Source organism: Xenopus tropicalis, chromosome 6, assembly GCF_000004195.4.
Source record: "Xenopus tropicalis strain Nigerian chromosome 6, UCB_Xtro_10.0, whole genome shotgun sequence".
NCBI classification, from domain to species: domain Eukaryota; kingdom Metazoa; phylum Chordata; class Amphibia; order Anura; family Pipidae; genus Xenopus; species Xenopus tropicalis.
Genome location: NC_030682.2, coordinates 59,763,035 through 59,787,173, shown reverse-complemented (window position 1 = coordinate 59,787,173; position 24,139 = coordinate 59,763,035). Strand labels below are relative to the sequence as shown.

General features: G+C 36.9%; 1 protein-coding gene across 1 annotated transcript in view; it reads right to left on the bottom strand.

Moving 5' to 3' along the window:
* Positions 1-14,412: 14,412 nt before the first annotated feature.
* Positions 14,413-24,139, bottom strand: part of vwc2 (von Willebrand factor C domain containing 2) — a 221,697-nt gene continuing 211,970 nt past the window's right edge. Inside the window, exon 4 of the mRNA XM_002933417.4 lies at positions 14,413-14,834. Coding sequence (XP_002933463.2) covers positions 14,683-14,834 — 152 coding nt within the window. The 3' untranslated portion in view covers positions 14,413-14,682. The remainder of the gene's footprint in view (positions 14,835-24,139) is intronic.

Here is a 24,139-nt window from a genome sequence, read left to right as displayed (position 1 = left end):
TTTTTAATTTTTTCCTTTTTGTCAGTAATAAAAATACAGAACCAATATATTAGGTACCCCACCAGTGATTATAATTGTTTACCTGAGACCCTGGGCCGGTTCTACCTGTACAATAAAAAATATACCTGCTTGTGGTACTATTGTAGGAGCCCTGTGTTGCACTATTCTTCCTGTTTTGGATCCTCTCCCTGTACCTGAGTTGGCTGCATTTGCAGAGTAGAGTGAAAAGCCAAATTTAGAAGAAGAAGATATGGCATAGCGATTCTACAGTAATACCCAGGGCTGGTGCAGTTTTTAGTAGTGTTTGTCAAGTGTTTGTCCAGTTTCACCCATATAGAGCCATGTACTTGGGCATTTTAAACACAGGATAAGGTAGACCACATTGGCTAACTTGCAGGAGAATGATCCCTTTATAATGTGTTCTTGATGGCAAGTTGGTATAGGTACTCAGGCTATATGTAAATGTTGGTGTTTTCAGTGTACTGAAGTAATATGCCACCAACGGTAATAAGCTTAAAAATATAGACACAAAAGCTGCAGAACTTTGCGTATTATGGCTGTCTCTTGTTAAAGGCATAATACCCCTTAATAAGACCTTTGATGATATTGATGACAATTTGCATTGGTCGCACTGAAATGTAACATACATTCTGGTTGTCAGAGTCACTGACCCAGCAACCAGAAAGCAGATTTATGCAGAAGCTATATGTTTTATTCCATAAAACAAGAAACATGGTAAGTGCAAATCATGCTTTTCAACAATACCTACAGAGCAGTCCAGGCTTTTATATGATCTATAGAAGGGGGTCAATCTACATGTGGTATGAACCAGTAAAAGTATAAGTGCCTTCTTACAAGACAAACTATATAAAAATGCTTTGTGATCAGTAAAAAAATAAAAATAAAACAAAAAAAATGCCACTGTGAATGCCCTTACATTAGCCAGAACATATTATTTACCATACAAAACAAGAGCAACAAATAGTGTGATCTAAATGTTAACATCTTCTACCACAGGGTCTACTTACAAAATGTAAATGTAAAATCATATGAACAATATTTTAAAAGGTGCCAAAGCCTCTGCCTTCATAAAACAAAGTCAGAGTTTACTTGCTCTTTACTCTATTCGCTGCTTCATTGTATTAAGTGCAGAATTCAATCAATTTGGGTTCCCTTACTGTTTTTTGACCATTAGTTGATGGTTGGTTCCTCTCACAGGAGCTAATCTCTTTCTGGCCCTCAGCACCCATTTCCATTTGTAACCTTTCTCTAAAAATCTCTTGTCGAAGTTGGTGTATTTCTTTTTATATGAAAAATGTATTACCGTATATACTCGAGTATAAGCCGACCCGAATATAAGCCGAGGTACCTAATTTTACCTAAGAAAACTGGAAAAACGTATTGACTCGAGTATAAGCCTAGGGACTGCTGGGCCCCCCGCCTCCCTCCCCACAGGACTGCTGGGCCCCCCGCCTCCCTCCCCACCGGACTGCTGGATCCCCCTGCCGCCCTCCCCACCGGACTGCTGGGCCCCCGCCTCCCTCCCCACCGGACTGCTGGGCCCCCCACCTCCCTCCCCACCGGACTGCTGGGCCCCCTACCTCCCTCCCCACCGGACTGCTGGGCCCCCCACCTCCCTCCCCACCGGACTGCTGGGCCCCCTACCTCCCTCCCCACCGGACTGCTGGGCCCCCTACCTCCCTCCCCACCAGGCTGCTGGGCCCCCCACCTCCCTCCCCACCGGACTGCTGGGCCCCCTACCTCCCTCCCCACCGGACTGCTGGGCCCCCTACCTCCCTCCCCACCGGACTGCTGGGCCCCCCGATGCCCTCTCTACCATTGATAAGTACCTGGAAGACGAGTCCATGATTAACCGAAGGGGCGCGTGATGTCACTTCCGCCCCAGGGAGCGCACAGAAGAGCACACAAGTAGAAGGATAATGCTCAGCCTCAGTGCTTCCTATCACAGCACCAAGCTGCTGTGGGAAGCAGAGAGCGGGACTGAAGGAACTTATTGCGAGCGCCGGTATGTAAGACTGCAGGAGTTTTTAGATGTCGATGCTGCACGTGCGTGTGGGGCTTTAGCGATGGTTGCGGGTGGAGGAATCACTAGCAGGGGGTCGACTTATTTGAGTACTCGACTATAAGCCGAGGGTGAATTTTTCAGCACATTTTTTGTGCTGAAAAACTCGGCTTATACTCGAGTATATACGGTACTTAAAGGGGTGATTTACCTTCGAGTTAACTTTTAGTATGTTATACAAGAGCCAATTCAGCTTTTCAAATGGTCTTCATTATTTATTTCTAATAGATTCTATATTATGTGCTTTCTTCTTCTGACTCTTTCCAACTTTCAGTGATCCCAGCAGCCAAAACATTATTGCTCTGTGAGGCTACAATTTTATTGTTATTGTCACTTATTTTTCAATTCAAATTTTTCAAATTATTTTTCAATTTTTCAAACCACTAAGAAAAATATATATAAACACGGGAGCACTTACCGCTTTGAGAAACACATGTGCTGCTCACAGACCAACTCCCAATGGCCCCCGAAATAGCAGAAAAACTTTCAAAAAAGCGGAGCACCACGTGATAAAAATAGAAACAGTCTTTATTCAATCACTTTAAAAAGGCACAAGTACATCCTACAGACTTACGCTTAAAACCACTCCCTGGCTGCTAAGGTAATTTGGATGCTAGCAACCAGATAGCTGCTGAAACTCCAAACTAAAAAGCTGCTGAACAAAAAGTGAAATAAAAAAAAAAACTACAAATAATAAAAAAATGAAGACCAATTGCAAATTGTCTCAGAATATCACTCTCTACATTATACTAAAAGTTAACTAAAAGGTGAACAACCCCTTTAAAGAGAACTAAACATTAACCTATAAGCAGGCTAGAATTGTTGTAAATTAGTCTTAATCAGGCTTCTGTACCAGTTCAAGGCAACCATAACCCTTTAGCAGGGAAGATCTTTGCCTCCAAAGATGCCCCAGTAGCTCCCCATTTTCTGCTGATTCACTGCACATGCTCTGTGCTGCTGTCAGTTACTAAGCTTAGGGACCAATGCACAATATACTGTATATATAAAATATAAATGACATTACATGGCAGCTCTGAAACCAGTCCTGTAACATCAGCATATATGATCTAATTATCTATTAGTGATTTGAAATAACCTCTATGCTTATCTTCTCAGCAGTTGCCCAGAGCACACCGACTATGTGCTTGTCACTCCTAACAAAATCCAAGATGGTGACCCTCTGTCATCATTATTGGCCTGAATCATTATTGTTATAGAGATGCTGAACTTTTAGGCTGGTGCAGTAAGTTCAGTATATAAAATACAGCATTTCTACTCATATTTGTAAAAGTACATTTTTTAGAGTGCGGTTACTTAACCCAAAACTGAACTTACAAAATGCATTTCCAAGCTCTGCAGGAAGTCCCTCATCTAGTATCACAAAGCCTGAGTTCCTCTGCACATTTGCTCCTGCTGTAAACCGGAAGTCATTGGAGGTTGGAATTCTTAGAAAATTTCTACATGTGTTGGAGAAAGATATGTAACAGACCACACAATAAACTTAGACTGCAGACACTGATAATTAGAGGCCCCATGCAAGAAAAGATGTTGGCTTCTGGTTCAGAGCAGGCGCAACCGCTACTCACCACTACAGTGCTGTCCACAACAATTCAAGATTTTACATTAAAAGTAATAATAATGATACTAATTAAATATCCTACACTTTGAATGTAATACATTTCCATCAAGGGGCTAAACCTTGCTAAAGATAAAGTTCCATTTTGTTCCATTAATTCTGTAAGGTAATCTACATAGGTAGGTTTGAAATACGACATGTTCTATGATTAGGAAATTCCCTAGATTACATTTGTACACAATATAAAGATATAATATAAAGTAGTTGTATCTATAATAATCAGCATAATTATTTAAAGAATTGTATTTTTGTGCATGAAAATCCAACTATGTATTCATGGGATATAAAAATGCACAGACCAAAAGCATAGAAACGTTTGCGTGGGTATGGTATCATGGCTCACAAGCACACAAGATAAAAACCATTGCATGACCATTCCTGAGCAAAATCATTATAGGAAATAAAAAGGATAATTACCAGAAGGATACATTGTTTCCTTTAGCAAACACCTAATATGCATATGCCTGACCTCATTTAAAATGCTAAGTCTTACAATGCCTTGCTGATTCTCTATTGAAGTAATTTAAACAGCACATAGCTAGCAGCTTATATCTGCAGATTTACTGTACAAATGTTAATGTCAAAGTTCAACCTTAAACATGAGATATTATAAAAATAATAAAGGAACATAAAGTAGTAGAAGGTGTAACAAAACAACGATTTAACAATTCTTGGAATGCCATTTTTACTGTTTAATGCAATGTCATATACTGCGGCATACGAATGAAAGGCTTCTTTAATAGGGGAATATAATGCTTGTTACTGCAAAAAATTCAATTATTTTTGGATACACTTGGTACATAGACAGTGCCATGTTGGAGATTAAAAAACTAGGATTACAATTGACTACCCTCTACCAGGTACAGAGGAAAGTATAAATATATGGACTCATAATGAAAGGCTAGGCACAACTGCAAGAAAACTATTGGTTCTGAATGTTGGAATGCAATACACTAAGCACTTGTGCCTAGCCCTTGCAAAATTGCATGCTGTACCTTGTGTAATATAGAAAATTAGGCAAAAGGTGCAGAATTCCAGTGTTTCTGTAAATCAGGTTCAAGTGGCAGCTTTTTAGAGTGGGGAAGGCATAACTTCCTGTTTGCCAATACATGATGCAGCTTTAAGAAAGGGATATTTTTCTATGGTTTTTTAGTGTGAATGTGTGTGCTTACACACTATTGGTATGCTTCACAAGTAGCTGTAAGTACCAGAACATGTAGGAGCATAAGTACCTTTTATAGATAAAGGTCAATAAGAATGAAAGCAGGAAGGGTATGTGTTTTCAACTTGTGGGACACATAAGGGCATGCTACAAAGTATTTTTAGTCATTAAATTGCACATATTATTAGTTGTAGGTCGACTCTTCAAATAAGGTTGCCAGCTTATTAAACCATGTATGGCCCAAATTAATAGCATCCCTGACAGATATTTGATATAGGATCTACCGGATCAGGCTTTCCTAAAATCTGTTAGGCAAGATCCAAACTGGATCCTCTCCTGATGGCTCTATGGAATCAACTATGCAGAAGTACATGCAGTAGCTCCTAATATACATACCTTTAAAGAATGGCTTTTATTTGCTCAGCCACTGCAACAGCTTTTGTAGGACTACATTGTGGACTACATTGTGCTCTGTAGTCTCTGCAGCCCTTACAACTACGCGTACTAAGGTGTACAAGTTATGTGACAAATCTGAATAAACAGTATATTTTCTATTTTCCCATTTAAACTGGATCATATAATTAGTTCAATCAGCCCCTCTTGTCACTTAATATAACTTTATGCTCCTATGGAGCTGTTACACTTTAGGGAAGCTGAAGGGCACCTGATTAATTCTCCTGTGATGCTTAAACCAGATGGCCAAGTTCCTAATCAGACCCCAAGTGCTAGTCACAGAAGTACTTTTTCTATAATACCATAGTAGTTGCTTTTCATATTAAACATGCATTTGTCTCTTGATTTCTGTACAAAAAACATGACATTACTTTGGTTGCAGCTGAATGTATCTCCTTTTATTCTGATATTACCCTTAAAGATGCTTAATGAAGGTCAAAATTCTTTTACAGGCTGAGATACAATAAGTTAACAACAGTAAAATTATTGTTAGACTGAGAAAGAGAATCTAAAGTTATATCCCACTGATAAGTCCTGAATATATAGATACTTAATCAACAAGTTAATCAGTGAAACAAACAACTATTTATTGGCTCAATTTATAATAAAACATTTAAAAAAAATTACAAACATACTATACCAAATGACAAACAGATGTCTCTCAGTGCCTCATGGTACCCTTACTCCGCCCTCCTTACTCCGACTGTTTGTTGTTTGGGATAGTTTGCTCTTCCTGTTATCAACCTCTCCTCTCTACCAGTCCCATTTTAATTCCCTCTTTACCATTCCTCCCCTTCTTTCCTTTTTATACTAACATTGGTCCCAGTCACATTTTACATTCCATTCTTTGCCCTGTTCACATTTTGATATACTCTTCTCTTGTGTCTTCACCATTTTCCCTTTTTTTCTGTGTTCTTTTTTTTATCCCATCTTTATATTGTGTTCTTCCTTTGTTATTACTTTGTCCACAGTTTTGATCAATGTAAACATTAGCTCTTAGCTGCACACCTAATACTGAGAATTTGCATACAGAAGTTACAGAAGTGGCACCTGCGTGGCACCTTATCTAAAATGTGGTGTCTAAACAATGCATTTCTAAGAAAATGTGGTGTCTAAACAATGCATTTCTAAGAAAATGTGGTGTCTAAACAATGCATTTCTAAGAAAATTTCTATCTAGCTGTCATGTGATTGACACACACAGAACAGTGACCATGAAACTAATCTTAAATAATGAAAATAAAACAGAGCAATCATGGGGATTAATAAATGGTAAAACACTAAAAAAAAAGGTTTTATTTAGTCTGTTTAGGACTATATAAACATTTTCTTGTTTCTCTCACCATTTATTAAGTCCCACGAGTGTCACCATTTATTAAGTCCCACGAGTGCTCATTTATTTTTAATTATATACAGTTTTGTTAACTTGACAATAAAAACCTGTCATCTTTCCATGAGAGGAAATAAACTTTTCGTTTTTTTTAGCAGACTTTCCAATTCCAACTCACTATTGTTTTTTTTTGTTATTCATTTCAGTGCTTTCAGAAATGAGATACACATCTGAGGCATAATGTGTGTGTTATCTTATTTAATTCTTAGCTTTTATGTTAGAACGATAAACAGTCATACTTGTTTATTTTAATCCTGTTGTTTTCTCTGCTATTGCTATCTCATTCTCTGCCTCATAGGTACATTTCTTGACAAATGTCCAGGTCTCATTGCTCTTTTGCAACTAGACTATTGTGTCTTTTGCTAGTAACATACCAAGACAAATGACCTTGCTATTTTAGTAACAAAATACAAAATATCTTATATATCTTAATATTTTTCTAGTACACATTATTTTATTTATGTTCTTAGACACTAGGGGGAGATTTATCAACATTCGTTTTTTCGTCCAATTCGAATTACTGGTATGTTGCAAAAACTCAAATATCTGGTATTTATTAAGTGCAAAAAAACAAAAAACTCTAAACTAAAAATTTGCCATCTAAAAGATGGCGGGTTTCTATAGAAGTCAATGGGATTTGTCCTAGTCAAGCCATATTTTCGAGTTATTCAAGGTATTCAAGTTTTTTTATTCGAAAAAGTTTTGCTTATTAATATATAAGAGAGCATTTAATATGCAAGTTTATTTGATCTAGAAAAACTTGAATTCACAAACTTGAAATTTGATAAATAAGCCCATAAAAGATTAAGCTAAGAGGACTTTTTTTAAAGCTCGTCTTCTATCCAGAGGTAGGTGTTTAAAGCTAATACCAATTCAGGGGTTCTTGGTCTAATTTTACCAGGACCACATATACAATATGTGCTGCAATGAACTCCCAGGCCCCACCTAGGAATTAGATGTTCACAAACATTACTAGATTATCTTTTACCCTGGGAACTGGAAATTAATGTTTTGTTCTAGAACCAGCAAGTTCTGAAGAAGCACTATTCTTACAACATCACAATCTAGAAGAATGTACAAATATATTTATTAATACACCAATAAAATAAAACTAGGAATATCCACCATCTGTATGCCATCTGTAAGGCATTAAAAAGTATGTCCAAGATGTTTTATTTTTCTTGAAAATGTAGAAACATAAAAAAGTCACAGAAAAGTTGCAAAAATTGCAACTAATTCGATCTGTGACATGATAACTGCAAAATGTTCATATCGTCGCACAAAAGCCAGTATCAAAATACCCAAAAACTTCTAAAACCAAGAAGGGATATATGCAACTGACTTATACATGATTTTAACAGGATTAGCTGGAGTATTTTAGGATTGAGAATTGTTGCAGTTTTGTTGCATAATAAATCTTGGAAATGTGCCCCAAGAAAAAATTGAAAATCTAAATATTTTAAAATGAATACCTTCAACTAGCAACAGCATTACACAGCCATTGATTATAGTTATTTTACACACAATTACTCCCCAATATCTTTCTAGGACATGTTTAGTTACGTGGTTCACATTCTATGGTTTCTGTGAAAATAAACACTTTCATGAGCTGTATTTTAATCATTACCCCAGAAATTACCCCAGAAACAGTATGAAAACTACCCCATTAAGGGCAGATTTATCAAAGTGTAAGGGTAGAGCTCACCTGCTTTATCTCCGTTCCTACGAGATTTTTAGAAGCGTATTTATCAAATGGTGAACTCTAAGGGGCACATTTACTATGGGTCGAATCCGAGTCCGAATGGAAAAAATTTGGATTGGAAACGAACATTTTGCGACTTTTTCGTATTTTTTGCGATTTTTTCGGCGCCTTTACGACTTTTCGGAAATTATCGCGACTTTTTCGTTACCAATACGATTTGCGCGAAAAAACGCGAGTTTTTCGTAGCCATTCCGAAAGTTGTGATTTTTTCGTAGCGTTAAAACTTGCGCGAAAAGTTGCGCTTTTTTCGTAGCGTTAAAACTTAAAAGGCACGACGTTTTGCGCAAGTTTTAACACTACGAAAAAATCGCAACGTTTTGCGCAAGTTTTAACGCTACGAAAAAATCGCAACTTTCGGAATGGCTACGAAAAACTCGCGTTTTTCCGCAAAAATTGTATTGGTAACGAAAAAGTCGCGATAATTTTCCGAAAAAATCGCAAAATACCGATCATTACACCAAAACCCAATTTGTCACAGAAAAAAACTAGAAAACTTGGAGTTTGAAAATATGGCTTGACTTTGCCTAGGATAACTCCCATCGACTTCTATATAAATTTGCTTTTAGATGGCAAATTTTTACATTTAAGTTTTTGGGTTTTTTTCACTTGAATCGTGAAAAAAAAATCATATCTGGTTCTCTTGACAGAGGAATATTGTGGTGTTGGAAAGCCTTGTTACAATGTAATGCAGTGGTTTATTTATATGCAGAAGCACAAGCAAATTTATATTTCTTAAGTTGTGCTCTACTGTATTACCCAGTAAATAATTATACAAAAACAATTATATTGTAATTAATTTTGTGCCCTGAAGAATAAAACTGTAGTTACAGTATTATTGGCAGTTCAAAAAAAGTGTTTACATTAAAACTGGTTATATATTTGTCTACCAGACTTTCTATTCCTCAGAGATTATACCTGTGTTAGAAAATGGGAGAAAGATCTAGGCCCATAACTAGAGATGTTGCACTGGGCAGAGGGTCATATGTGTTTGGACCCAGAGATGCTTGGTTAAAAGTTTGGTTTAGAGGGTCATGCAAAGCTATCATGGTACCTTACTCTTCATTGCATTTCCAAAATAATTTTCTAACCTAGTGTACTGTTCTTATGGTGTATACCTCACAGATCATCACAGGAAATGTACTAAATTAACCAGATTCTGGTTTAGATACAATCCATTATATCATATCAGTACCATATAAAGCTGATCCGAATATAAGCCGAGGTACCCAATTTTACCTAAGAAAACTGGAAAAACTTATTGACTTGAATATAAGCCTAGGGTGTGAAATGCAGCAGCTAATGCTAAGTTTCAATAATCAAAATAAATACCTATAAAATTATATTAAATGAGGCATCAGTGGGGTATATGTTTTTAAATATTTATTTAAAAGAAAAACAGTACACTAGCTCTGTAATTGGAGAAGAGGGTCAACAAAAAAAATATGGTATCAACAATGATACCTTAAGAGTAGTACCACCTTAGCTCAGCAACCAAGCTAAAACACAAAGAGTTAAAATCCTTCAAAACTATATATAGTTTATATAGAATATAAAGTGCAATGTCTAGTGCAGAATGGTACAGGTGAGAATGGTAGATGAGGATGAATTTGGGAGCGGGCTAGGACACTGGAGGGTCTGGTTGCAGGTGGCCTAATTTGCACACAAAGGAGAGAGGGTGCTAGTCTGGAGGGACTCATGGCACCTGACTCGAGTATAAGCTGAGGGTGACTTTTTCAGCACATTTTGGGTGCTGCAAAACTAGGCTCATACTCGAGTATATACAGTAAATATTTGACCTACTCAATAAAAAATATCCAGAACTGTATTGGGACCACCATGGCTAAGTCTCCTTTATGCCTATCACAACCAGATAGGGAACTATTAAAGTCTGACCAAGCTGTATTTCCTCCCTTCTGGTCTCTAGGCTTCTTAATGCCATATTTATGATTCTTGTGGTTGAATCCATCACCTCTTTCCATGAAACTTTTCTAAACATTTTTTCATTTTTTCTTCATTGTACAATTCCATTCCAATAACATTGGTTCCCTATGGCCTTCTTTTTTTGACAGTGATCTTAGGTCCAATCTGACTTCACATGCTTACACTGGTGGCTCTTTAAATTTGTTTTCTGCACCAGTAACCTGCCATGGGCTTCAAATGGCATGTCCACTCAGGCTGAACAAACATTTTATCCCATACATCTTCTGGACAACATCTCTTGTTTTTATGTTTCCATCTTCAGTTCTTTTGCAGATGATGTAATATTGGTTCTTCCCCCAAGCTCTCTAGAATGTGTTGTCCCTGTTATTTTTTATTTTATCTTATTTCTTCTTTGTAAGGTGAACTGGGAGGCTGGCGTGTTCCACTACCTGCATACATGCTGATGCAATCCTTGACATTGGTGTGGGTATGTGCAGCCTTTCAAGTGCTCCCATGTCAGTGCACTAATGTGCATAATTGTGAGTGCAGTGGTTGGTGCCTGTACAGAGAATATGCAGAGTTTGTGCAATTTAATTTTGCACTGCTCCTTGATGTCATGATTTAATTTCCACTGTGCCTCCCTGTTGCCTTCTGACCTATAAATACCCAATTTCCTATAATTACCTTTCTTTGGCTGGCTACTGTTATCAGCTCCTGCTAAGCTTGAATATTCTGTTAGGCTCCTGGCACATAAGGAGATTAGTCACCCATGATAGATATTTTCAACAACAAGCAACTAATCTCCTCAAAATGCTTTTCCACCGACGATCATGTAAATCACCAGTGGAAAAAAACACATGCAATGCTTAATTTTTCACCAAAGTTGCCTTGTGAGGAAACTTTGGGCAACTTAGAAAGCGTGAAGTGCTGCATATTTTTTCCCACCAGGTTTATAAATTATAGCCAGTGGGAAAGCATTTGGAGGAAATTATTTGCCCATGGTAGTAAAGATCTGTTCTGTAATTTTAACATGCCTGTATCTGGTTAACAATTCTTGCAGCTTGCCCTGACTTTTTGCCTGTTATGACTATTGCTTTGTCCTTGTCTGTACCTCATTATTGTTAGCCAGATATCTGAGGCTAGTAGGTTGATACTTGATACTGCCTTGATACTCTTTATTTTTCCAATGTCCATTGTGTATTTTGTCATTCATTTAGATGTACAGTATTTGTCTCTTATTTTTTTATATTGCACGCATAATCTGTTTTTCCATCTGCTAAATGCATTTCCATCTATCATTTGTGCTGTTTCTAAAGCTGTATGGAAGACTTGGAAGACTTGGAAGACATAGTCATTGAACCAGATTCTCCTTATATTCACAGCATGTCATATGCAAAAGGGCTTCTATTCTGGTTCTCAACTAGGAATTATCTCAGTCTTTATTTCACTCAGGCCTGACTCTCGCTCCGAAAAGAATTAATTTCCAGTCGTTTTCCTTGAAATAGAGGTCCACTACCCCTCTATTTCCGGCCAAGGTTACTCCCTTCTTCAAACAACTTTATTATCCATTTGAACAATTCAAACAAAAACTTTTCAGCTCCTTAAATTTTTTCTTTTAGGCAATAAATCAGATGCCCTTGTTGTTGGTTGTGATCTGTTTTATGACCTTCAACAGGTCATATCTTGGCTAATAAAACCAGCTTCTGTCATTGGTTAGCATAGATGCAGTCTGTTTAATTTTGGCAAGTTTTATCTGGTTGTGTTATGTACAGATGGTAAGGAACAGGTCACTGGATACATAGAAACAAAATCATTTTGACTTCTGAAGCCATTTTGTCACCACTTTTTCCATCATTCTCAATTCGCACTCTTTCCAAACTTTTCCAATATCTGCATTATATAAATAAAAATTGATACAACCCACAGCAAAATCATTTTTTGTTCCCCTCACCCCCAAACCTTTGGGAAGACAATTGTTATTTTAAGTATATATTTAATTGCTGATATCTACACACTAGTTTCCATCCAAAGCATAATTGATGTAAACTATCTGTGGTATGTCATTTTCAGCCAGTCATTAGCTACACACGACATAAGCTTTTTTTTTTTTAATGAACTAAACTAAAAATTTGCCCTTGATGGTATCTCATGCAATGTACATTTTATTCAGACCAATCAAGCCACATATTCAAATGCAGAAAATATGGATTTATCATTGCCTTAAGGTAAAACACATCTAGAGCTATTTGATTGCCAGGATATATTTTATTTCTATTGTTTGAGGATAATCAAAGTGAATGGAAGAGGGAAATTCTTGTTAAATGCTTACCACTATTGTCAATGTATATGGCTCTTTTTTTTATGGGAACATTTTTATTTTTTTGTTTGTTCTTGCAGAGTTTGCAAATTTCTAATAAAGGATGTCATTGTCAAATAATAGACAATCTTGACACTGTTTATTAACAGCTGCAATATATATAATATATAATAATATAAGGCAGACAGTAATGGAGCCGTTGCAAAAGAGATCATCAAAGCCATTGTGACAGGCACATTTATTTCACAGAGAGGTTCATGTCAAAGAATGTTCACGTGTTTGCTCCTTAAAGAGTTAACTCCCCATTTTATAGCATTTGAAATACAAAGCTGAAAATGTTATTGATGGGTGACATATTAAAAAATAATTTTTTCAGAGGGAACAGGCAAAAAAATCTTTTTTCTCCTCTCTCAAGCCACTTTTGTAACACACTGGGATTTCTCTCATTTAATCTTCAAAGCACCTTGGCGTATGTTGCCAGACCACAGCCGGTTCCTTTCTACATTTCTGCTTTCCTTTTTTTATCACTTTTTGATTTATTTTCCACAGCTTCATTGTTTATTTCTAAAGCAAATTACAATAGTGAAGCAATTACGTGTTCTTGGACTATAGCAGAACAACATGCTTTGTGTTGGGTTTTCTTTTTGATGAACTATACACACACACTTGCCAATATTTGTGTTCATATTAAGCCAACATAAAAGCTCAATATGTACGCTAATTTACTTATTACAGAATATAAATGGCACTTAGGAAATGACAAACCCTGATTGGAGAGAGCAACACAAAATTAGAAGTATAGCTTATCTCATAAATCCAGCTATTGTGTTTGTGCAAACAATGCTTCTTTTAATTTTTATTGATATATATGAGTCGTAGCTACCATGTTTTACTGAGGAATGTGTTTGGTAGAAGCTAACAGATAATAATACATTGGCTACAGCCATCTCTGAAGTAGCTTACTTCCAACAGGAGTCTGCGCAATACTATTATACTATTAACCTTTACATTTTACGAAAACTTGCATGATAAAATTGCTTAAAGTGACAAATCAGTTTCACTTTATAGTTGCATAGTACAAAAGTTTGAAATAAAATAGAAAAAAGGGAGAGGTATATGGTGAAGGATCTACCTGTTCAGCCACTGACCAAACAGTTATATAACTGTTTGGTCAGTGGCTGAACAGGTAGATCCTTCACCAGTTTGGCAAAAATAGACTGACAAATGTTCCAAACTGGTCATTAAATAGTAAACATAATTATTATTAAATGGAATGTGTATCCTGCACACAGTGTGAAGATTGCAATTGATGGCAATTGACCGCGGGCAGAATTTATTAGGGAATCTAGGAATTTACAGAGAGATGTATATGTCTAAGAAGTGAAATTCAACTCCTGAGGAAACCTGAGCTGGCTTGCCAACCAAGTACGTGCAATACAACAGCAGTCATGTTTTTGATTATGCCAGATTTAAAGCCAAGGGTTTATGTATTATGCATAATCTATCTATTAGTGTATCTTCATGTATCATATGAAATGCCTTGAGCCATTTTACTACGTACAGTACATTATAAAGTCTTATTAAATTAGTTCCCTACAACTGATATTTAGCTCCATGTTTTCCATTGCTTCTGACCATTTGCCATGTTTTGTACAAAACTCAAAAAAAACACAATGTTTTGTCTTGTATTATCTATATAAAACATTTATTATCATCATGATTTTTAGGGATGTTTAGATATACACAGATTATTTAGTGTCGTTAAGTACTTAATGTGAAAAATACACATTTATCCAGAGAGAAATCTATATTTTAATTTCTGCAAAATCCTGATATTTTACAATTTATGAAAAAAGAAGCAGATATTTCCCATAGCAGACCTAATTATCCTAATGTCATTGTCCATTGCCAAAAGGCCCTCGAGATGAGGTTTCTCTTTTTTTACTTAAAAAGTTCTTTATTATATCTGTTTGCATTCATGTCTAGTGCACAAGGCTTGCCGCTCAATTCTCCAGGTGCCTTCTTCATAGGTACAGTGGCATATAGTGCAATCATCTGTCTTTACTTCCCGTCCCGCTGGAATTACAATAGCCTCAGCAAAACAGTTTGGTCCTGAAACAAAAGAGGAAAAAAAAAGAAAGGTTACAGTATTGTTTGTCCTCTGGAAATCCTGTGATAAGCAGTATGATAATAAACCTATAGGGACCTTAATCCACTGAAACCATGTACTGCTGACAGTGTATTAAATTAAAGAGGTAACTACTAATTGATTGTGTTTTCGCTGCTAAGTTTGTACAATGAATGCTAAGCTGGAATATTGCATCCTTATTCAAGCATTTACAGATAATAAATCTGCAGGTTTTTGCCATATTCCTATCTAAACTTTTCTTGCCATGAAAGGAAGTTTAGTCCTGATTTAACACACTGCTTGGGCATCATATTTGCTCTGAATTGCTAAATCCATAGCAATTTAAAGAATAAACCTGCACAATTTAAGGTGCTTTGTAACAAACTTGATACCGTACACATTGTACTGTTTACAGAAATAGTCAAGGTGCAAAGCTGTTAAATTTTCTAGTATGTGCATACAGATAAAAAGAAGTGGCGACCACTGACAACAATTCCCCGTACATGTTTATTCCAGCATTAATTTTATATACTACAAAATAGCTATACTATTTAAAATAGTTTTATTTATGTCTCTGCCAAATTAGTCCCCACCACATCTGCGAAAAATTATTTTCATGTACAGGTATAGGACCCGTTATCCAGAATGCTCGGGACCAAGGGTATTCTGGATAAGGATTCTTTCCTAATTTGGATCTCCTTACCTTAAGTCTACTAAAAAATTAATAAAACATTAATTAAAGGAGAAGGAAAGGCTAAGTCACTTGGGGTAGCCAAAATGTTAGGCAACCCCAAGTGACTTTAATCCTTTACTTTGTACCCCAGGCTGGTGCCCCTGTTAGGTGAAAACAGCACCAGCCCGGTGTACCTGTAGCACTTCCTCCTTCCGGCTTCGTTTTGGAAGGATTAAATGACAGGCACATGCGCAGTAGAGTGAAAAGCCAACTTCTCTGTTAAAGTTCAGCTTTTCACTCTACTGCGCATGCGCGCGCACTGAAGCAGGAAGGAGGAAGCGCTACAGGTACTCCGAACAGGGGCACCAGCCCGGGGTAAAAGGTAGGCGATTTAATTCACTTGGGGGTGCCTAACATTTTGACACCACCAAGTGCCTTTCGTTCTCCTTTAAACCCAATGGGATTGTTTTGCATCCAATAAGGATTTATTATATCTTACTTTGGATCAATTACAAGGTACTGTTGGGAGTCTATGGGAGATGGGCTTTCTGTAATTCGGAGCTTTCTGGATAACGTGTTTCCGGATAAGAGATACCATACTTGTATTCATCACTATGTATTTTTCTTTCTATTATACCCCACATCACAATGTGCACAGTGAGTGAATAAAACTGTATTTCTTTTACGTGACGTGTGCAGATCTTTCTGCTGGTATATACAGGTATAAGACCCATTATCCAGAATGCTCAGGACCAAAGGTATTCCGGATAAGGTGTCTGTAATTTGGATCTCCATACCTTGAGTCCACCAAAAAATCAATAAAACATTAAATAAACCCAATAGGATTGTTTTGCCTCCAATAAGGATTAATTATATGTTAGCTGGAATTAAATACAAGGTACTGTTTTATTACTACAGATAAAAAGGAAATCAGTTTTAAAATTCTGAATCATTTGATTAAAATGGAGTCTATAGGAGACGGGCTTTCCGTAATTTGGAGCTTTCTGGATAATGGGTTTCCGGATAATAGATCCCATACAGGTCCTCCAGATATTGGCACTCTCCACTCATATGAATAATGGCCGGGTGCTGACTCAAAAAAAATGCATCAACTCCAAAGAGAGAACACACGGCACAGGAATCAATGTAACAAAAAGGTCCTTTATTTGGACATCATTTCTACGCGTTTCGATCCCCAAGGGATCCTGATGACGGTCCCTTGGGGATCGAAACGCGTAGAAATGATGTCCAAATAAAGGACCTTTTTGTTACATTGATTCCTGTGCCATGTGTGCTCTCTTTGGAGGCATCTGTGACCCATTTATGAGACGTGAGTGCCTGATTTTCTGTGTCTGTATATATATATATTTTAGTTTTTTTATCCTTGAGAAAGGTCCTAATGAGGACCGAAACGTCGGTTTTAACAATATATCTTCAATAATTTTTTGATAAAACATTGAAGGGTGTGCTGGCCACAGATGATTATTTTCTATATATACGTAATTTTGGCTATGCACCCTGCAGAATATTGAGCCTTGGAGTGCGGACACCATTTGGATTGATATATATAGATAGATAGATAGATAGATAGATAGATAGATAGATAGATATTGTACCACATTGCACTCTACCACAATATTTATATACATATGTACAGTTATGGGATTCATTATCCGGAAACACCTTAAACAGAAAGCTCCAAAGTCCATTTCCCATAGACTCCATCTCAATTAAATCATTCAAAATTTTTAAACATATTTCTGTTTTCCTCTGTAATAACAACAGTATTTTGCACTTGATCCTAACTAAGATTTAATGAATCCCTTTTGGAGGTAAAACATTCTTATTGGTATTAATTAATGTTTATATGATTTGTGGTAGAATTAAAGTATGGAGATCCCTTATCTAGGTCCCAAGCATTCTGGATAACAGGTCCCATACCTGTATAACATTTTGAGATTGCTGTAGTCCTTGATATTATGCTTGTCTGAGAAATCATCCTGTTAGAGTTTAGTTCATCAAGTCTAAAGGGGTGTTTTTTGGTTTTTGCTCTTTTTGTGAGAAAACAAGATACATGTGTAGGGACCCATAGGGTTAAGCTCCCTATGGTGTTATCCCTTATCTTTATGTTATCTGTGTTGTAATAGGGCAGAGCCCTCTACACTCAGATTACTGTTATTAGGCTGCCCTCTATAGGTTTAGCCCAGGTTGACCACTCCCCTTGTGCAGACTATATAGTGTCTGGCACAAGGAAGTGTCTTCCTCTTTTGGCTGCATGCTGTGTTCTGGACAGATCCCAACTGAGCCTGGACCAGAACATAGGCCCAGAAGCCATTTGTACCCTAGGGGACCACCTACCCTAGTGATAAGTCGGGGACAGGGCCCCGTGAACGAGTTAAAGCCAGCACAGACAGTTTTATTATAGCACCCTCTAGGAGAGGTGAGAGTAGTCAGATTATTTAGCAAGGGCAGAAATAGCCCCAACTAGGAGTTGTAACAAAGGGTTTAGTCTACCCAGGCTTTGTGTGCCATTTCTGCAGGACCGCGGTTAAGACATAGTATTCAGGCAGTTTCTCACCCTGATCAATAGTCGGCCGGAGGGATCCATCCCAGATAAAGGGCATCCATTCCTGAATTCAGCTAATCCTCTGTGCAATCTCCAAAGGGGTTATTCTGTGCCTAAAGTGTCACATCTGCTGTACTATCTGTGACATCATATACTGCTGTGTCTGTGAGTATACCCTGCTGCACTATAAAGGTGTGCCTTTTGTCCAATAAATTGTACTATAGTTCATGAGCAAGAACCTTTCTGGCGTCCATTATTCCATCTACACCACACACGCTCTACCTAGTTGTAGTTCAACTACACCCTCAGCTCCATCAATACCTCCCATATAGCGGAGGCCCACTCCTGTGCATTAAGGTTGAATGTAACCCATGCTCTATACCTATCACTAGCCTGGGTTCTGCCATTTTATAGCCAAACAAGTGTTACACATGCAATCTGTTTAAAATGTCCTCTAGTTTACTTAAAGCATGATCATGTGACCTTGCTAAAAAAACAAACCTAAATTTGAAATCCTATTATTCCATTCATAATTCAGTTGCACGTCTCTGCACTCTCTCCAGCTCATTAATATCCTTCTTAAGGACTGGGGCCCCAAACTTCATACTCAAGGAGAGACCTTATCAGGGATCTATACTGAAGTAGATTTTTTTTTAACCCTTGAGTCAATGCCCATTTTTCTGCAAGTGAGTACTTTATTCACTTTAGTAGTCAGGAATGCTTCCTAAAATTTCAGAGATGCCTGTTATTTACAAAAAATAACAAATAATTTTTTTTAAGGAGGCCCCAACACACTACAATTTGGTGTATGTATATCTTATATTTATGATATTTTTACTTATTAACATAACCTTACATATATCAGGGGGAGAGGGGCCATCAGGGGGAGAGGGGTTACTGGTGTGTCAGGCCTGGTGAATTCTCCTTGTGAAGGTATGCAATTTGATTAAGTTACAGAAAAAGTTATTCTCTGCAATTTATGCAGAGAAGCTTGAATGGCCAGGTAGGGGGCAAACTCCCCACTAACCACCAATGAAATAAAAACTTAAGGTAAATTCTACTACTCCAATCAACTTATTGACTTTTTAGCACATTAATTAACTATTTTATCAACTATTTATATTCCTGTTATTATGCCTGTTATTATAGAGTCACATCAGCTATATATATTGGGATCTATTTACTATATGAGCATTTTCTACATTAACTTTTTTGCAAGGTAATGGCTGATTTTTGGGCCCCACAGCAACATTATTGGGCCCCTATGCTTACACAATTTCCACTTTATTTTTTTTTATGTAAAAACTTGTTACTTTCAAAAAAAACCATTTTAAACTCCACTAAACCACCCCCAATTTAAAGACTGACCTATTAGCACATTTTTGTTACTATTTTGAATGAATACTAACTAGTTATTTGACTCCTAAATGTATGTTGTTTATATAACCTTGTGCAACAACTCAAGTAACTTCCATATTAAGCAATGACAGCGCAGAGCAGGGGCAGGAAGGAGTGTAGGGTTTAAACCTCACTGACCCCCATGGGAACTGACTGTTAATTAGAACATTAATTAATAGAACTCTTATAATTAACTTCTTATTATTGAGTAACATCAGCTATTTACAGTATATTGCACACACAGGGGACGTGGGAAAAATGTTAGTATTGTGTGCATGTGTTTATGGGGCCCCATATAAATAACTTGTAGGGAGCCCCAAATTTTCTGATGGCAGCCCTGTCAACACTGAACCTCATTTACCAATTGTTGCCCAGTTCTCAAATTTAGTCAAGGCTCTCTGCAAAGCAACAGCATCCTGTACAATTTATGGATTTACATAATTTAGTATAATCAGCAAAACTAGAGACAGAACTTACAATGCCAACCTCATTTATGAACAAATGAAAAAGCAAAGGATCAATGACAGACCCCTGCGGTACTCCACAACACTGGTCTAATTAGAAAATATTCCATTTACTATCTCTCTTTGTAATCTATCTGTCAGCCAGTCCTCTAGCCTTATAATAATATTATGTTCTAGACCAATATTCCTTAATCTAGTCAGTAACCTTTTGTTTTAGCTTTATCTTAATCTTAATCCACATCCACTGCCACCCCAATGTCTAGTTTTCTGCTCACCTGGAATTAAATTGGTCTGACAAGATTATACTACACATAAAACCATGCTATAACAAATTCATTGTATTATGATTTAAAATGTATTTTAAATGTATTCCATTATCTTATGCCTTATAACTCTCTCCAAAAGCTTTCCCACCATTGATACTGTCATAATTACAGAACTATATTTTTCAGGCTGTGAATGGGATATCTTTTTGAATAATGCCACCACATACAATACTTGGAAATTGGAAAGCCTTCATGAAATGGGTTCACTGCTGTGTAAATGTAAGAAAAACAATTAAATAATTTTGAATTCTGTCTCATCCCTGCTTTTATCAAACAATTTACCTTTCTTTGATGCCAAGGGTTCCACTCCCTTGCTTCATTTTTTTTACTGTGTATGTATTTAAAAAAAAATAGAAAATAACTCTCAGTTTTACCTAGTTTACCTAGTTTAGGATTTATTTCTATTTTTGCAACAAACTCTATCTTTTTATTGCTTCGACCTTCCTAAAAAGGGTATAACCATCCCACTCATTTGTTGCATTCCACCAGGTCTCAGCAATACTAAATTATATAATAATTTCCTGTACATGCAATTAACACTAGATTTCGTTTTGCTTGACATGCCCTTTACATTTGCAAGAAGATATTAAAGTTAACAACTCTCATATATTTACATTTATTATTTACAGTGCTTATTAAAGAGGTAGATGTAACTGTTGTTAATATACAGGTATGGGACCCCTTATCTGGAAACCTGTTATCCAGAAAGCTCCGAATTACGGAAAGCCTGTCTCCCATAGACTCCATTTTAATGAAATAATTCAGAATTTTAAAAAACTGATTTCCTTTTTGTCTGCAGTAATAAAACAGTACCTTGTAACTGATCCCAATTAAGATATAAATAATCCTTATTGGATGCAAAACAATCCTGTTGGGTTTAATGAATGTTTTATTAATTTTTTTAGTTGACTTAAGGTATGGAGATCCAAATTACGGAAAGACCCCCTATCCGGAATACCCTTTGTCGCACACATTCTGCATAATGGGCCCTATACCTGTACATCTTTGTAACAGCAGGATCTTCTAATTTAATCACATGGCACTACATCTACAATAGCTTCCCTTAAAAAGCTCTACCCCCCCCTCCCAATTGCCTGGAGTAGATGCTACTCTAGTCTTTTGGCCTTCCATTAAGATTCATTGCATTGTGGATATAGAGATGGAAGCCCAGGGCTTTAGAAACTCAAACTCCTCTTTGACCAAGACTTTAGCCATGCATTTAGCTTCTAAAGTCTCAGCGCCTGGCACTGATAAGATCAGAAAAACTACCTGTACATTGGAAGACCTTTTCTTAAAGGAACAGTAACACCAAAAATAAGAGCATTTTTTAAGTAATTAAAATATACTGTACTTCTGCCCTGCACTTGTAAAACTGGTGTGTTTGTTTCAGGAACACTATTATAGTTTATATAAATAAGCTGCTGTGCAGCCATGGGGGCAGCCATTCATGCTGGAAAAAAAGAAAGAGAAAGGGCACTGGTTACATCAGATAACAGATAAACACCAATGTATTCTATCTGTTATCTGCTGTGTAACCTGTGTCGTTTCTCCTTTTGAAAGGCTGCCCCAAAGGCTACACAGCAGATTATTTATATAAACTATAATAGGGTTTCTGAAGCAAACACACAACTTTTAACAGTGCAGGGCAGCAGTACATTACAGTTTAATTACTTGAAAACAATTTTATTTTTCGGTATTACTGTTCCTTTAACCTTAAATCTTAGGGGCCTAAACTCTCCATTAGATAAAAGTAACATACTAGTATGGATATTTACCATGACAGCTAAATCATGTCCAGCCCTATCCAACAATTTGTCTGATCAATAATGTGCAGCACCCTGCACCAGGCAGACAGCAAACTGTAGTAGCAATCCAGATGACAGATTTCCCTGTCTGCTTTCCTAAAAACTGATTTTTTTACTCAGTCACTAGTCTGTTAGTAAGCACAACAATACACCTAAAAATAGTGTCATATGATACACCACGTAAGTAGGCGTCATTGAATCCAATTATTACCATCATTACTGTTGGTAATTAGACCAAAAACATTTTTTTTTAAATGTTTCTATGGTCATTGCTCAAATCAGGCTTTTAAAATAGAAGTTTGTATCAGAATCAGTCTAGTGCACAAGATGCAGTGCTGTATTTGTATGAAAGAGTTTTGAAGAGTGTTATACCATTTGAAAACCACACTTTACAGGTATGGGACCCATTATCCAGAATGCTCGGGACCTGGGGTTTTCCGGATAAGGGGTCTTTCCATTATTCGGATCTCCTACCTTAAGTCTACTAAAAAAAGAATTTAGACATTAAATAAACCCAATAGGATTATTTTGGCTCCAATAAGGATTAATTATATCTTAGTTGTGATCAAGTACAAGGTTCTGTTTTATTATTACAGAGAAAAAGGAAATCATTTTCAAAAATGTGAATTATTTAATTAAAATGGAGTCTATGGGAGATGGCCTTTCCGTAATTCGGAACTCTCTGGATAATGGGTTTCCGGTCCAATACCTGTAATTGTAAGGGAACCCAATGACCCGAGTAAAACGAAAGGGAAGAAGAGCATGACTAACTAGGAGGATAACCCCTTTCCCCCCCCACCGGATATCTCAGTTATATACCTCCCTGCATGTGAGCTCACCAGTCTTTCGGCGGGCAGGAGGAGCAGGAGCCGTCAGCGTCCCTCCCTCCCTAATAGGTGGGAATCAATAGTCGCAGTGCGGGGGGTGGAGTCGACTGAGCCCAAGAGGAAATTAAAAAGGTACAGTTGGTAGGGTGAGTGGGTAACTGGGTAGGCCTGGGGTCCCCAGGGAGATGGATAATCCAGAAAGGGACTTGGATAGTAGACAGGACACAGGCTCCGGGCCTGGTCAGACCTCTTTGGAGGATATAAGTTATTTGACTGTTGTTTAACGTTTGGATTTACAAACGGTTTAATAAAAGTTATGGTTGTTTATATCTATATATAATTGCTGATTTATTTTAAATAATTTGCAATAAACAACTGCGGCCTTCTCTCCCCAATTAAGTTGTCCGTTGCTTTATTGTGGGCACAGGGGGAGGGTAAAGAGGCACAAATATTTTTAGCAATTTTTAGGATAAATTCTGTCAAAAAAGAGTTTATTTATATTTATAAAGTATTTTTTTCTGTATGCCTTACTGTGCATGTTAAAATATTGCTTCTAAAATTGTCTTAATGATGCTACTGTTACTGTAGAAAGTTTTAACTTTTTTGTCTTTTCATCTGCATTTTTGTCGCATTTTATTCCATAGAAGCTGTTCACTGTGCCAGTCTCTGAGGGTTTATGATGAGTAATTAAAATGGTCATCTTCTGTAAAGGGAAAACTGTATAGCTTAACTAAAGTAGCTTCCATCAAAAATAAATACAGGACACAGTCACCACAACCTGTTACACTTCTTGTCACCTTCATATCTTAAAAGTCAATTACTCCCCCAAACCATTACTTTTTATGCCCTAGAGGAGCAATCCACTTTCACTCTGTCTAAAAGCTTTCTGCGGTAGCTTTGGAACAGAAGTCACAACGGAAATACTTGTAGAGATTTATCAGTATATGCTGAAGCTTCAATTACACATGACTAGAAATAATGATGGTGAAGCAAAGTAAACCATTATCTTTCCTTTCATGCATTAAACGTTCCGTTCTAAGCACAAATTAAATACAAAATAAATAAGTGTATATAACAGAGCAAAAGTAAAGGACCAAGTCAGCTCTTAACTTGTATTCTAATCAGAAAAACGATTAGTGAGCATAACAAATAACAGGAGAAAAAAAACATTCCTCTTTAACTAAATTGTATAATCAAAGCAATTAATATTTTTGTGCACAAATACTCAAA